Genomic DNA, 17763 nt, shown 5'->3' with positions numbered 1-17763 from the left:
TTAAAAAAATTGTGCAAGTTCTCCCACTTAAAAAGATGAGAGAGGCCTGTAATTTTCATCATAGGTACACTTCAACTACGACAGACAAAATGAGAGAAAAAAACCCAGAAAATCACATTGTAGGATTTTTAATGAATTTACTTGCAAATTATGGTGGAAAATAAGTATTTGGTCACCTACAAACAAGCAAGATTTCTGGCTCTCACAGACCTGTAACTTCTTCTTTAAGAGGCTCCTCTGTCCTCCACTCATTACCTGTATTAATGGCACCTGTTTGAACTTGTTATCAGTATAAAAGACACCTGTCTACAACCTCAAACAGTCACACTCCAAACTCCACTATAGCCAAGACCAAAGAGCTGTCAAAGGACACCAGAAACCAAATTGTAGACCTGCGCCAGGCTGGGAAGACTGAATCTGTAATAGGTAAGCAGCTTGGTTTGAAGAAATCAACTGTGGGAGCAATTATTAGGAAATGGAAGACATACAAGACCACTGATAATCTCCCTCGATCTGGGGCTCCACGCAAGATCTCACCCCGTGGGGTCAAAATGATCACAAGAACGGTGAGCAAAAATCCAAGAACCACACGGGGGGACCTAGTGAATGACCTGCAGAGAGCTGGGACCAAAGTAACAAAGCCTACCATCAGTAACACACTACGCCGACAGGGACTCAAATCCTGCAGTGCCAGACGTGTCCCCCTGCTTAAGCCAGTACATGTCCAGGCCCGTCTGAAGTTTTTTAGAGAGCATTTGGATGATCCAGAAGAAGATTGGGAGAATATCATATTTTCAGATCAAACCAAAATATAACTTTTTGGTAAAAACTCAACTCGTCGTGTTTGGAGGACAAATAATGCTGAGTTGCATCCAAAGAACACTGTGAAGCATGGGGTGGAAACATCATGCTTTGGGGGTGTTTTTCTGCAAAGGGACCAGGATGACTGATCCGTGTAAAGGAAAGAATGAATGGGGCCATGTATCGTGAGATTTTGAGTGAAAACCTCCTTCCATCAGCAAGGGCATTGAAGATGAAACGTGGCTGGGTCTTTCAGCATGACAATGATCCCAAACACACCGCCCGGGCAACGAAGGAGTGGCTTCATAAGAAGCATTTCAAGGTCCTGTAGTGGCCTATCCAGTCTCCAGATCTCAACCCCATAGAAAATCTTTGGAGGGAGTTGAAAGTCTGTGTTGCCCAGCAACAGCCCCAAAACATCACTGCTCTAGAGGAGATCTGCATGGAGGAATGGGCCAAAATACTGGCAACAGTGTGTGAAAACCTTGTGAAGACGTTTGACCTCTGTCATTGCCAACAAAGGGTATATAGCAAAGTACTGAGATAAACTTTTGTTATTGACCAAATACTTATTGTCCACCATAATTTGCAAATAAATTCATAAACAATCCTACAATGTGATTTTCTGGATTTTTAGTTGAAGTGTACCTGTGATGAAAATTACAGGCCTCTCATCTTTTTAAGTGGGAGAACTTGCACAATTGCTGGCTAACTAAATGCTGAATGCTGAATGCTACTTAGCCTATTGCAGATCTGGACAAACAATCCACCTACCATTATTGTCACTATGACTGGTGGATAGAAGGCAGGATATACTGGTAGACTATACTGACCTGCGGCATAGTTGGTGTGCTGAAAAATGTAGTGCATAAGGGAAGATGAGGAAACTTGGCTAGGATGTAAAAAAATTATAAAGTATAACCTGCAAAAGAGTGAATGTAGACCGGGGAAAATTTGCACTACCTTCCCCTCTGCCCATTAATAATAAACCACACATCCCTCCCCAAAGCAAAAAACCCTAACCTTCTTGGTACATCCACTAACCCTAACCCTCTGGGTATGGGACAGTAGTGTTTATTACCTGAATGTCCTCTAACCCTAACCCTCTGGGTACAGGACGGTGAACAGGATGAAAACTATTTAAATGGTTCTGGAATGCACTTTGGTTCAGATTTCAAATGTTTGCCAACACGACAAATGAAGTACATACTTTTCAGTACACAACTCCATTCCTGTGTTCTTTGTGGTTGTGCCAGTTGTAAACATTGTGGTGCTAACTGATAAATATAATACTAATGGTACAAATTAACTGGTGATGAATGAATTCAAATTACTGGAGTGTGTGTGATTGTACACACCTGTTCCACTTTGATGTCATAGTCTCCTTGGATCTTCTTCCCTCTGAACAGTCTGGACCTGAGAGACAGAGATATACAGTATTTCAAATAAGAGACAGAGACATAGTCACTGGTCAAATAACCATATTGCTTGGATAGATAGGTCCTCTAACCCTACCCTCTGGGTACAGGACAGTAAACAGGAAGACAACTACTGAAATGGTTCTGGGGTGCACTTCTGTTCAGATTGCATAAGCGTGGCAATACAGCAAATGAAGTACATACTTTTCAGTACACAACCCCTTCCCTATGTTATTTTTGTTGTGCCAGTTGTACACATTGTGGCGCTAACTGATAGATATTACAATTACTATTGTTCACATAATAGGAAAGGGATGAGATTACTATAGCGTCATACTATACTACCGAAACCCATGCAGTGCAGGACTGTTATGTATCACAACCCAGGACATTAGCAGAAATGAGCTAACCTTTTTGCATTGGCTACTAACCTGTACCCAGGCACCACTATACTACCCAGTAAGCTGTTAGCAGCAGAGCAGCTGTGGAGGATGATCAGTCACTCACTGCAGCATCCAGCCTAAACCTCATTGTCTCTGGAAATGTTCCTTCAACAGAGCAGAGATTAGTTCACACACCCACACATCTAAAGGTACACTAAATGCCCAAAATTATGTTGACACCCCTTGAAAATAGTGGGTTTGGCAATTTCAGCAACACCCGTTGCTGGCAGGTATATGAAATCGCGCACAAAGCCATGCAATCTCCATAAGTACATTGTCAGTAGAATTTCCCATACTGAAGCGCTCAGTGACTTTCAACGTGGCATAGGATACCTTTCAAATGTATGCCATACTTGAGCTGCACTGGTCAACTGTAACTGATATCATTGTGAAGTGGAAACGTCTAGGAGCAACAACGGCTCAGCCGCGAAGTGGTAGGCCACACAAGCTCACAAAACGGGACCGCTGAGTGCTGAAGCTTGTGAAAATTGTCTGTCCTCGGTAGATACACTCACTACTGAGGTCCAACCTGCCTCTGGAAGCAACATCAGCACAAACACTGTTCGTCGGGAGCTTCATGAAATGGGTTTCCATGGCTGAGCAGGTGCACACTAGCCTGCGATTGCAATTCCAAGCATCAGCTGGAGTGGTGTAAAGCTCGCCGTCATTAAACTCAGCAGTGGAAACGCATTCTCTGGTGTAAGGAATCACGCTTCACCATCTGGCAGTCCAATGGACAAATCTGAGTTTGGCAGATGCCAGGAGAACGCTATCTGTCCGAATGCATATTGCCAATTGTAAAGTTTGGTGGAGGAGGAATAATGGTCAGGGGCTGTTTTTCATTGTTCAGGCTAGGCCCCTTAGTTCCAGTGAAGGGAAATCTTAACTCAACAGCATACAATGACATTCTAGATTATTCTGTGCTCCCAACTTTGTGGCAAAAGTTTGGGGAAGGCCATTTCCTGTTTCAGCATGAAAATGCCCCATGCACAAAGCGAGGTCCATACAGAAAGGGTTTGTCGAGATCGGTGTGGAAGAACTTGACTGGCCTGCACAGAGCCCTGACCTCAACCCCATTGAACACCTTTGGGATGAATTGTAAAGCCGACTGCAAGCCAGGCCTAATCTCCCAACATCAGTGCTCGACCTCACTACTTCTCTTGTGGCTGAATGGAAGCAAGTCCCCGCTGCAATGTTCAAACATCTAGTGGAAAGCCTTCCCAGAAGAGTGGAGGATGCTATGGCACCAAAGAGGGGACCAACTCCATATTAATGCCCATGACTTTGGAATGAGATGTTCAACATCTCAGACCGAGAAGGAGACTCTCGTTCCGCTAGAGGAACACCTCGCCAACAGCCAATGAAATTGCAGGGCGCCAAATACAAATCAACAGAAATCTCATAAATCAAATTTCTAGGCACCATTTAGGCACCATTTTAAAGATAAAATTCTCGTTAATCCAGCCACAGTGTCTGATTTCAAAAATGCTTTACAGCGAAAGCTCCACAAACAATTATGTTAGGTCACCACCAACTCACAGAAAAACACAGCCATTTTTCAAGCCAAAGAGAGGAGTCACAAAAAGCACAAATAGAGATTAAATTAAATTAAAAATTAAATAAAATTAAAATTAAATTAAACCTTTGATGATCTTCATCAGATGACACTCATAGGACTTCATGTTACACAATACATGTATGTTTTGTTCAGTAAAGTTCATATTTATATCCAAAAGTCTTATTTTACATTGGCGTGTTACGTTCAGTAGTTCCAAAACATGCAGTGATATTGCATGATGATGAATGCACTCCCAGGAATTGCAGTTCCACAATAAATGCTTCCATTTATGTCCAATAGCTTCTTTTGTTAGGGCTTTTGGTAAACATATCCAAATCTGCGATCTGGTCCATTCGGACGAAACGTTCATTAAGTTATATTACAGGTCGAAGAAACTTGTCAAACTAAGTATAGAATCAATCTTTAGGTTGTTTTTATCATAAAAGTTCAATATTGTTCCAACCGGAGAATTCCATTGTCTGTAGAAAAGCACTGGAACGACAGCTACCTCTCAAGTGAAAGTGCGTGACTGAGAACGAGGCTGTAGGCAGACCACTTACTCAAAGAGCTCCCATCCGGTCCCACATCACAGTAGAAGCCTGAAACAACCTTTTAAAGACGGTTGACATCTAGTGGAAGCCTTAGGAAGTGCAACATAACCAATATCCGACTGTGTATTCAATAGGGGTGAGTTCAAAAACTACAAACCACAGATTTCCCACTTCCTGTTTGGATTTTTCTCAAGTTTTTGCCTGCCACATGAGTTATGTTATACTCACAGACATCATTCAAACAGTTTTAGAAACTTCAGAGTGTTTTCTATCCAATACTAATAATAAAAAATGCATATAGCATCTGGGACTGAGTAGGAGGCAGTTAACTCTGGGCACGCTATTCATCCAAAAGTGAAAATGCTGCCCCCTATCCCAAAGAAGTTAGAAATATGGCAAGCGCCCCCTTCAAAAGGTAGGCAACGCATCGACCTCTGCCTGATTGAGACGGTGTGCCTCTCTACAGCCAATGAACTAAACAAGTTCTTCATCCACTTTGAAACAGTGGTTGCCTCCGATCCCCTGGCCTGTCTGGAGGAGGATGTCATGGCAACCAAGAGCACGCTTGTCATCGATGAGGAAGTCGTACAACGAGTGTTTAAAAGCACTGGAGCACGAAAGAGCCCGGGGTCTGATAACATAAGTGGTCGTGTCTTGAAACACTGTTCCACTCAGCTGAGCGATGTCTTCTGCTCTCTTTCAGCGGTCCCTGAATACATTGGAAATTCCATCTTTTTGGAAAAAAATATATTGTTATATTGTTGTACCTGTCCCAAAAACCTCTCATCCGTCTGCATCAAATGATTACAGACCTGTCGCTCTGACCTCTCTCTTGATTAAATCTATTGAAAAGATCATGAAAGCATACATTATCAACACTACCAGTCATCTTCTTGACCCCTTTATTTTGCATACCGGTCAGAGAGAGGAACAGATAATGTCATCCTTTCGCTCTTACATCTGGTGTACATGCATTTGGAGGGTAGTAAAACCCATGTGCGGATCATGTTTATAGATTTCTCCTCATCATTTAATACAATCAATCCGTTGGCCCTCCCGGACAGACTTCGGACTTGATGCTTATCACATGGATCACCAACTTCCTAACTGATAGGTCTCAGCAGGTACGAGTTGGCAACACACTCTCTGAGGTGGGCACTGCTTCAGTTGGAACCCCACAGGGCAGTGTTCTTTTACCAGTACTATACATACTGCATATAGGCAGCTGCCGGAGCCAGTTCCCAGGGCTCCACCTGATCAAATACGCTGACGATGCGGCTTTGGTCAGTCTTCTCGAAGGGGATGAGATGGAGCCCGGACCGGCTCTGAATGAGTTTACTGTCTGGTGTGAGTCATCCCATCTACAATGAAATACATCAAAAACAAAGGATCTGGTAATTGACTTTGGAAGGAACACTACCATGCACACACCATCAATTATAAAAGGTGAGCCCATTGAAATAGTGGAGGATTACAAATACCTTGGGCTAGTCATCGACAAGCAGCTGTCCTTGTACTGACGATATTTTTAAGAAAGGCCAACAGAGACTGTATTTACTATGGAAACTGCACTTTTTTAATTGAGATCATTCTGCCCTACTGCTTGCTTGACCTGCTGGTTTGGGAATATCAAGGTTGCACAGAAAAATAGGTTGGGCAAGATTGTCAGTGTCACTTGTGCTCCCTCCAGCCTCTAGGTCACCAGACCTCTCATTATGGTGCACAGCTGTCACCATCTTTATGCGCACCTGCGTGTCATCAGACTCACTTGGACTCCATAACTTCCCTGATTTTCTTCCCTATATATATATACAGTGTGGAGAATTTGACACACTGTCGATTTTGCAGGTTTTCCTACTTACAAAGCATGTAGAGGTCTGTAATTTTTATCATAGGAAAACTTCAACTGTGAGAGACGGAATCTAAAATAAAAATCCAGAAAATCACATTGTATGATTTTGAAGTAATTAATTTGCATAAATATTATTTTTTTGTGCCTGACTCTCTAGTTAATTACATTTACATGATTAGCTCAATCAGGTGATATTAATTACGGATGAATTATTTTATCGAATAGCATGTCATATCACTTAATCCGGCATAGCCAAAAACACGACACTGCACTTAGCACTTGTACTATGAAACTGCACTTGCCCTGCCTATTTGTTTGTAAATGTAATTTGCTGTTTATTTTACATTTTTAGATGTTATGTTTTATGACTGCTGCAAGATGAATTGCCTCTGAGGACATTCAAGTTTTCTGAATCTGAACAAACAGATGTCCACATACTTGTGTACTGTATGTAGTCTATAAAGTTGAACAGCTGTAGGTATATAGTTTATAATGTTCAACAGGTCCATGTAGAATAAACAATCCTTTACATAATACCATAGAAGCAGTGTTCTGTTAATATAACAATGTTCACCTTTCATTGTCATTCCCAGCCGCTACAGATACTGTGCCTATTGACGTTTTGTCTGGTCGTAATTGGGCTACCTTGGCAAACATGTCAGAGTGATCATACCTTTGTGGTGTCCCATATAGAACAGGGTTTCACTGATCCTGGTGCAAAACACACAGGGTTCATCCCTCCCCATATTAACTGATACCATTCCATAATACAAAAGACAATACAAGTAAAGTAAATGTTGTGTCAAAAATAAGAGAAACATGATGGCAAACCAATGGCGCTGGAGGAGATGGCTGCCATTTTACGGGCTCTTAACCAATTGTGCTATTGTGTGTTATTTGTAACTTATTTTGTACATAATGTTTCTGCTACCGTCTCTTATGACCGAAAAGAGCTTCTGGACATCAGAACAGTGATTTCTCACCTCGTACTGGACAAAGATTTTTGTCTTTAAGGAGTCGGATGTGAAGGAATTACTTCAGACACCGAACAAGGCCCAAATTCCTGTAATTTGCATGAAGAAGAGATGGAGATATATGGGTCGTAGGTTGGGGTAAAGAGGTTCATTCGCCATTGACGATTCATACCGGAAGGAGCCACGCATGTTGCGCACAGCATTGTTTTGGTAAAGCGCATATTCAGCTGTTTATATATCAATTAGTTTGGCGACTAAGTCAGGGAAAGCTAAATCTAAGTCTAGATATACAGATGTACACACAATTTTAGAAGAAATTGATCAAGGACGATTCATTTAGCAATTCCCAAATGGAGGAACATTTTTTGAACAGAGAGGACATCGTTTTGGACTGGTAAGTTCTTCTCATGCTAATGCCGTTGTTTGAAATTAATAATATAAAATATTACTTGTGAAATGACATAGCCTATTTGAGGCTGTTGAGGGGGGGGGCAGGCCCACAACAATGGCCAAAGTGAAATGGAGACAGTAGATACAGCTGGTCTGTCATAATATAATAGAGACAGTAGATCTAGCTGAAATGTCATAATATAAATGAGACAGTAGATCTAGCAGGTCTATAATAATATATTCAACCTTATGTTCCCTGTACTCTATATATATCTGTTTATTATACCTGTTGATACAGGGCTCATATGTGAAACTATTCTAAATGAACATTTTCTTTCACAGTGACACTGACTCTGAATGGGAGCCCCCAGTGCCAAGGTGTCCATCCCCCACTGAAGCTGGTTCATCCAGCTCCTGCCACAAGTTCATGTTCATCTGCCCAAATGTATTTCTGCAGGCATGGATGTGCTATGGCACCTGGCATCAGCAGCACAATAGTGTGTAGAGGACTGAGGGTCTTCCAAATACTTAAAGTATTTTTGTAAATGCATATATTTTTTTCATGTTTTTAATCCAAAAAATTTTTTTTTTTGGGGGGGGGGGGGGGGGGGGGTGTTAGAATACCATTTTGGTATTTTGTATATAGTTATTCCATTCAAAATGTATAACATCCCCAATTTGGCCACTTGGGTACATTTGGGTTACTTGTGTGGGACACCTGGGTGACTTCATGATAAATGTCATGTAGCACACTCATTTTGGAAGTTATCATTCTGAAACGTTGCACAAGTACTGTTGCCCTCTTATGTTTTTCACTGAAATTGTCCTCATCATCCTATCTGAATGTTTGTTTTATCTTGTTCATTTATTTTAAAGATGATACAACAATAAATAGAAAAAACATGTTTTTTTCATTGTATGAAATCTATTCATTGTACCAGATCTATTGTGTTATATTCTCCTATATTGAATTCACATTTACACAAACTTCAGAGTGTTTTCTTTCAAATGGTACCAAGAATATGCATATCCTGAGATTAGATTTAGAGGTTAGATTTGGGTATGTCTTCAGGCGGAAATGTAAAAAAGTAGGGGGTAGCTCTAAGAGTTAACTCTATCCTCCTGATTCCTGCTTACAAGCAAAAACTAAAGCAGGCCTCCAGGTCAAGAAAGATTTACTATTTTAATCACAGGTAAAGGTCAAAACCGATCTGTTTACTTCTTAGGGCTGAAATCCTGTTAACGGGATCTATATGACAACAGCCAGTAAAAGTGCAGGGCGCCAAATTCAAAACAACAGAAATCTCATAATTAAAATTCCTCAAACATACATGGACCTTATACCATTTTAAAGGTAATCTTGTTGTTAATCCCACTACAGTGTCTGATTTCAAACAGGCTTTACAGCGAAAGCACCACAAACGATTATGTTAGGTTAGAGCCACAGAAAAACACAGCCATTTTCCAGCCAAAGAGAGGAGTCACAAAAAGCACAAATATAGATAAAATGAATCACTGACCTTTGATCTTCATCAGATGACACTCATAGGACTTCATGTTACACAATACATTTATGTTTTGTTTGATAAAGTTCATATTTATAAATAAAAAAAATCTGAGTTTACATTGTAGCATTATGTTCAGTAGTTCCAAAAACATCTGGTGATTTTGCAGAGAGCCACATCAATTTACAGAAATACTCATTATAAATGTTGATAAATACAAGTGTTATGCATGGAACTTTAGATACACTTCTCCTTAATGAAACCGCTGTGTCAGATTTCAAAAAAGCTTTACGGAAAAAGCAAACCATGCAATCTAAGAACGGCGCTCAGACAAAAAATACATATATGTGCCATGTTGGAGTCAACAGAAGTCAGAAATAACATTATAAATATTCACTTACCTTTGATGATCTTCATCAGAATGCACTCCCATGAATCCCAGTTCCACAATAAATGTTAGATTTGTTCGATAATGTCCATCATTTATATCCAAATAGCTACTTTTGGTAAACAAATCAAAACTCACGAAGCGCGTTCACTAGTTGCAGATGAAATACCAAAAAGTTTCGTTACAGAAACTTCAGAGTGTTTTCTATCAAAATATACTAATAATATGCATGTATTAGCAACTGGGACTGAGGAGCAGGCAGTTTACTCTGGACACCTCTGGGTACCTTATTCCTCCAAGCTACTCAATACTGCCCCCAGCCATAAGAAGTTAAAATCAATAAATGACAAACTGGGTATACTTGAACTAGTCAGTAAGGTATAAAAGAGTTGAAGGCAAGCCTCGAGATGAGTGACGAAAAAGCCTCAACATTGGAGAAAGACATAAGCTAAAAGGGGCGGTCAATAAGATTGAAACCGAAGTTAATGAACTTAAAAAAGGAGAACATCGTTTTGAGAGAAGCCTTACTTGACATACAGACTAGATCCATGAGAGAGAATTTGGTACTTACAGGTATCCAAGAGAAAGGACAACTTCCTGAATCTGTAGTTAGAAAGGTCCTCCTTACAGCGCTTCAGATCCCACCCAAAGCTATCGACAAAATCCAACTGTACACCGATTCGGGCAGAGGTATGAACGCCCAATTGTTGCCAAATTTTCTTTCTTATTTATTTTTTTATTTTTTGAATATTACCCCTTTTTCTCCCCAATTTCATGGTATCCAATTGTTTAGTAGCTACTATCTTGTCTCATCGATACAACACCCGTATGGGATCGGGAGAGACTAAGGTTGAAAGTCATGCGTCCTCCGATACACAACCCAACCGCACTGCTTCTTAACACAGCGCCATCCAACCCGGAAGCCAGCCGCACCATAATCAATCCTCAAGGTGTTTTTCAAATATCTATTCGATGATAAATCCACCGGGACAATTGGTTTTTCAGTAGGACCGATTGGAATAATGGCTACCTCTGTATTTTATTTGAGAATCACTCTGGGAGCCATCAGGTGACCGGTTGCGCAATGTAGCCGCTTACGGGTATTCTTCAACATAAATGCGTAAAACTATGTCACAATGCTGTAGACACCTTGGGGAATATGGAGAAAGATTATCTGGTTGATAGCCCATTCACTGCTCAATAGGGACGCATTGGAACGCAGCGCTTTCAAAACATGAGGCACTTCCGGATTGGATTTTTCTCAGGCTTTCGCCTGCAACATCAGTTCTGTTATACTCGCAGACAATATTTTTACAGTTTTGGAAACTTTAGAGTGTTTTCTATCCTAAGCTGTCAATTATATGCATATTCTAGCATCTTGTCCTGACCAAATATCCATTTTACTACGGGAACGTTATTTTTCCAAAAATGAAAATACTGCCCCCTAGTCACAAAAGGTTAATGTACAGGCTAAACAAGAGGGGCCCGGGTATTGACCCTTGGGGCACGCCCACATCATAGCTAAGCGTGGGCGACAGCTCATTGTTCACTCTGACACACTGAGTTTTGCCTTCGAGGTATGAATTCATCCATCTCAAGGCGTAGGGGGAAAAGTTGGACTTGGACAATTTTGTGATGAGAACCTCATGGTTAACAGTATCACAAGCCTTCCTTAGGTCCAGAAACACAGCCCCAACAATGCCCCCTTTGTCCATCTTGGACTTCACATTTTCCAGAAGAAAGCAGTTGGCCGTTTCTGTGGAGTGTTTAGCTCGGAAGCCAAACTGCATGGAGTGTAATGTGAAGGGGCTGTTGTTGAGGTGGGCAATCAGTTGTTCTGCACTTTTCAACAACCTTCGACACCACAGGTAGTATACTAATTGGCCTGTAGTTACTCATGTCAGCAAGGTCACCCGATTTAAAGATCGTCGTTATTATGGCCGACTTCCATACCCTTGGAAACACCTACTGACCAATAGATGTGTTGGTGACCTTAGTAATGGGGCCAATGAGTGACTCTTTGTAGTTTTTAAGAAAGGTAGAGTCCAGCCCAAACACATCTTTGGCTTCAGAGTTCTTTAGTGAGCTAATCACCTTGTTCACCTTTGACTCAGAAACCTCCCTTCTGATGAAGACAGGTTGAGCGTCATTTACTAGCACTGAGCCCAAGAAACCAGTGGAGGGGTTCTGTGTCAGTACCTTGACAGAGTCAATAAAGTAGTAATTGAAGGCTATTGCTATTTCGACTGCATCGTGTGTAAGATTGTTATTCACCATGACTTCTAATCGTTTTGTTGTGTTACTATGGTCTTTCCCTGTTAACGTTTTTAGATTCTCCCAGATCAATTTAGAATTTCCCTTTGTTTCACCAATTATGTTAATAAAATAAAAAGGTTTGACTTGGCCTGTCTGATTTCTTTCATCACCTTATTTTCAACATGGTAAACCTATGTCAGCCATGCTCCAATTTGGATGTTAGGGCTGTTTTTAGAGCATAATCTTGTTCTTTCATCAGTTTCCAGATTTCTCCACTTAGCCAAGGAAGAGTGCTCTTTCGGCCAGGTTTGGATTTTATTTTCTTTAGGAAGCCATTTATTGTAGTCGATTTGTGGATAGAAAAACCTGACTATCAGCTTCCACATCTGTATAGGACAAGAGATAATTCCAGTTAATTCCCTTAATTGCATTTTCAAAATAATATAATTCACTCTTAGAAAGCCTGATCAACTCAAAATACCAAACAGTAGAGAGGTTAAACCTGTTCTTAGAAAGCTTTCTGGCTATAAGGGTCAGATTATGATCAGATAGCCCAGTAAACATATTGAATGATTTAGTCACTCTGTCACGAGTCCGACCGAGGGTGGTTCCCCTTCCCGGGCGGGTGGCGCTCGGCGGTCGTCGTCACCGGCCTATTAGCTGCCACTGATTGTCTTTCCTCCCCCTCCTTGTATGTTTATTGGTAGCACCTGTTTATGTATGATTAGTTTGTCTTTATTAGACAGCCGGCCCGCCTGGTTGTTGTGCGGGATTATTTCAGTGTAACCTTCGGCTCTGTTGTAGAGGTACGTGTTAGTGCCTGGTCGTGATTTTTCTGTTGTACATTTTGATTCCCTGTGTTTGGGAACGTAACTATTGTGAGCACCCTGTGGTGCGTTGGTGCTATTAAAGACGCACAGCATTGTACTCTCTGTCTCCTGCGTTTGATTCCACACCCACGACACCCGGAGCATTACACACTCTCTCTGGTTTATTGCTGAGCACCAAATCAATCTGTGTTTTAGAGCAACAAGTCACCCTGGTTGGCCCTTTAACTAGCTGTGTAAGGTCAAAGGTATTAGTGATCCGTTTGAGGGTTTTCCTACAACACTTGTCTTCATAATTAATATTAAAATCTCCCATTAAGATGATCTCTTTCCCAAAATCCCATTCCCTAAGCATGTTATTAAACTGATCAAAAAACACACTTTTGGTACAAGGTGGTCTACACATTCCACTAAGGATAAAATACATTTGGGGAGATGGTGTAACATTCAGACCAATGCATTCTAGTTCATTATCACATGACCACTCAATTTGTTTACATAGGATATGTTATTTAATGTAAATCATCACGTCCCCTCCTCTTCCTTCAATCCTGTCTCTCCTGAAAACATTGTAGCCAATCACAATCAAAGCAGCAGATGGAGATTTTTTATGGAGCCATGTCTCTGAGAGGCAGAGGAAGTCAAGGTTGGAGCCTGTGAGTAAATGTTGAATTTGATCACTTTTTGGAACGACACTACGAATGTTCAAGTGCCCCCCTAGTAGTCCCTTGGGCTTACCTCGTGGGTCCCAGATGACTCGAGAGGGATTGACACATTGAAAAAAGTTAGATTTTCTGTTTTTTTCTGACGGCTGGGTTAACCGTTTTGTTTCGTTTTGATTAGGGGCAGTTTGGTAGTGCAATTAACTATCCCTCCCGCCTGCACTGGAGACGGGGAACTAATTAAAACAGCTTGCGTACCAGAAGCAGAGTCAGAGATCGCATATAGCGACATATAGCGACTTCCCGGAGAGCAGGAGGGTAGTGAACAGGTAGTTTAACAGTTTCCGATAAATGTTGGACTTGTGTTTGTTATGCCTAAGCGGTTCAGTAGAATAGGGAGCGAGGTAGACTTGGCCATTATTCAGAACATTATGGTATGCTGTGTACTGTCCGCTCCGGTGGAACGGTGAACCAATGTGTTTGGTGTTGGTATTCTCCGGCAGTAGATTTGTGTCATCCCAGCAAGGACACACTAAGATTATCAGTGGAGCAGCTTCATAATTGACAATCATGGCGAAGTACTGGAGATAAAACACATAATTACGCTTTAAATCTTTGCATTAGTTACTTAGCTGGGGTCGGCGTACACCTGATGTTTTAGATAAAATAACAGCATTCGTATGATAAGCGGCACCTGCCGCTGCACCCACCCTTCAGTCTGCCATTTAAAACAACAGTTTTTGTGACAAAACTATGGGAGACACAGACTACTCCATGGCTTTTTTTAAATTACAAAGTTCTCAGAGGAGGCAAATAATGAAATGCACAATTCTAGCCCTGTTATGGATTGTAATAATACAACAAACATTATAGCTTTTCTATCTTCAAATATAACTAATTGGAACACAAAGGCACAAATTCAACATGGTGGAGATAAAAACAGAAGACTCTGTGTGTATGTATTGAGTGTGGTGTTTGAGAAAGTGTGGCGTTGAGTGAGAAAGGAAATGGTTGAACCAATGTATTTCTGTGAGCAGGGGTTGTGAGAGAGCTTTCAGTGTTGTGCATATGAGGGATATACATTTTATAATGAATTATACATCTTATTTATTTATTGTCCTATCGTGGTGGAACAGTGTTTTAAAATAAATTATACATATAATGTATTTATTGTCCTATCATGGTGGAACAGTGTTTTAAAATAAATTATACATCTAATTTATTGTCCTATCATGGGGAACTACATTTAAAAAAATATATATATACATCTAATTTATTTATTTATGGTCCTATATTGATGGAACAGTCCACAACCCTATACCATAGACACCCACCTGAATGACCCAGATACTAAGGAGAAGTCCCTAACTGTTTTATGGGCCTGCTGTAAGCAGTCTGTATGCAGCCAAAATGCAGTCAGAGACCTAGAGCAGCACTGCCCCCTCAAGATTCTGAGCCTGCTTGGCAGAGTTGGTCCTGCAAAGCCAAAGTCCCCTAAAGGGAGAGCATAATATACAAGAAAATTCTCAAAACTGCTAATGAGAACCTTGGCGGCCTTGTACCTAGCTGGTGGGGATTCCGGTGGGGTGCCTTCACTGAGGCAGTGGCAGTGCTGGCAAAACTAGCTGCAGTAACCCATGGGGAGGGGGTCACACTCGGACATTCAGAGAGAGGGCATATTATTGTGACCCTGGATGCACAAAATCAAAGGTCTGACTGCACAGAGATGCTTGGGAATATGGTCACTACGGGGGACCATGTTATGGGTGTTTCAGGGGAAGAGGGTGTTATCTAGGATGTGACCATGGTTAATATATCAATGAAGTCGCTCATGCTGGTGGTGATTCTCTGATCCACCTCTACACAGACGACACCATTTGGTATACTTCTGGCCCCTCTTTGGACACTGTGCTAACAAACCTCCAAACGTTCTTCAACGACATACAACACTCCTTCCATGGCATCCAACTGCTTTTAAATGCTAGTAAAACTAAGTGCATGCTCTTCAACCGATTGCTGCTGCCAGCAACCTCCCGCCCGACTAGCATCACTACTCACTACTCTGGACGGTTCTGACCTAGAATATGTGGACAACTACAAATACCTAGGTGTCTGGTTAGACTGTAAACTCTCCTTCCAGACTCACATTAAGCATCTCCAATCCAAAATTAAATCTAAAATCGTCTTCCTATTTTGCAACAAAGCCTCCTTCACTCATGCTGCCAAACATACCCTCGTAAAACTGACTATCCTACCGATCCTTGACTTCGACGATGTCATTTACAAAATAGCCCCCAACACTCTACTCAGCAAATTGGATGGAGTCTATCACAATGCCATCCGTATCACCAAAGCCCCATATACTACCCACTATTGCGAACTGTATGCTGTCGTTGGCTGGCCCTCACTAGCTATACGTCGCCAAACACACAGGCTCCAGGCCATCTATAAGTCTTTGCTAGGTAAAGCCCTGCCTTATCTCAGCTCACTGGTCACCATAGCAACTCCCACCCATAGCACGCGCTTCAGCAGGTATATTGCACTGGTCATCCCCAAAGCCAATTCTTACTTTGGCCGCCTTTCCTTCCAGTTCTCTGCTGCCACTGATTGCAATTGCAAAAATCTATGAAGCTGGAGTCTTATATCTCCCTCTCTGACTTTAAGCATCATCTGTCTGAGCAGCTTACCGATCACAGTACCTGTACACTGCCAATCCGTGAATAGCACACCCAACTACCTCATCCCCATATTATTACTTACCCTCTTGCTCTTTTGCACCCCAGGATCTCTAAATAAATCAAATAAAATGTTATTGGTCACATGCATATGGTTAGCAGATGTTAATGCGAGTGTAGCGAAATGCTTGTGCTTCTAGTTCAGACCATGCAGTAATATCTAACAAGTAATCTAACAATTTCACAACAACTACCTTATACACACAATTGTAAAAGAATGAATAAGAATATGTACATATTTGCATATCATATTTGCACATTGTACATACTTGCACATCATCATCTGCATATCTATAACTTCAGTATTAATGCTACATTGAAATTATTTTCACCTCTAGGGCCTATTTATTGCCTACCTCCTTATTCTTCTACATTTGCACACACTGTAAATAGATTTTGGTATTGACTGGTATTGATATTGACTGTACGTTTGTGTAACCCTGTGTTGTTGTTTTTGTCGCACTGCTTTGCTTTATCTTGGCCAGGTCGCAGTTGTAAATGAGAACTTGTTCTTAACTTGCCTACCTGGTTAATAAAGGTGAAGAGAAAAAAAGGAAATCTCCCCATTTCTCCCATTTTTTTTGCTCAGTTTTGCATGCCTTCTCATACAGCTGCAACTGTATATGCATTCATAAATAAAGAACTTTCTTGAGTTGGTGCAAATGTTGAGAATCTGAGTCTATAGTTGTTGTGGGCGAAAATGGTTGTGTGTGTCCCACAACTGTTGAGAGGGAGTAAAAGATGTTAGGGACAATATAGGATGATTCACAATAATTGTTTGCTCATATAATAATTGCTTGCCTTAATGTAATTTTGGTAATGGTGAGAGGTAAAAATCCTTTGCATAAATTGCTGACATTACTATAAATATGAATAGCTAATTATGGAAAATAAGACATAGGGTTAAAATATATATATATATATATATAATACACACACACTTGAAGTCGGAAGTTTACATACACTTAGGTTGGAGTCATTAAAACTCGTTTTTCAACTACTCTACACATTTCTTGTTAACAAACTATAGTTTTGGCAAGTCGGTTAGGCCATCTACTTTGTGCATGACACAAGTAATTTTCCAATCAATTGTTTACAGACAGATTATTTCACTGTATCACAATTCCAGTGGGTCAGACGTTAACATACACTCAGTTGACTGTGCCTTTAAACAGCTTGGAAAATTTCAGAAAATTATGTCATGGCTTTAGAAGCTTCTGATAGGCTAATTGACATAATTTGAGTCAATTGGAGGTGTACCTGTGGATGTATTTCAAGGCCTACCTTCAAACTCAGTGCCTCTTTGCTTGACATCATGGGAAAATCAAAAGAAATCAGCCAAGACTTCAGAAAAAATTATAGACCTCCACAAGTCTGGTTCATCTGTGGGAGCAATTTCCAAA

General features: G+C 40.9%; 1 protein-coding gene across 1 annotated transcript in view; it reads right to left on the bottom strand.

The window, feature by feature from the left end:
* LOC110494842 (synapsin-2) overlaps positions 1 to 17763 on the bottom strand; it is a 278300-nt gene that overhangs the window by 239003 nt on the left and 21534 nt on the right. The window contains exon 2 of the mRNA XM_036950994.1: positions 2160 to 2217. Coding sequence (XP_036806889.1) covers positions 2160 to 2217 — 58 coding nt within the window. The remainder of the gene's footprint in view (positions 1 to 2159; positions 2218 to 17763) is intronic.

The sequence above is a fragment of the Oncorhynchus mykiss genome, chromosome 17 (assembly GCF_013265735.2).
Source record: "Oncorhynchus mykiss isolate Arlee chromosome 17, USDA_OmykA_1.1, whole genome shotgun sequence".
NCBI classification, from domain to species: Eukaryota; Metazoa; Chordata; class Actinopteri; order Salmoniformes; family Salmonidae; genus Oncorhynchus; species Oncorhynchus mykiss.
Note: the sequence above shows the minus strand (reverse complement) of the source record. Positions and strands in the feature narration are given on the sequence as shown.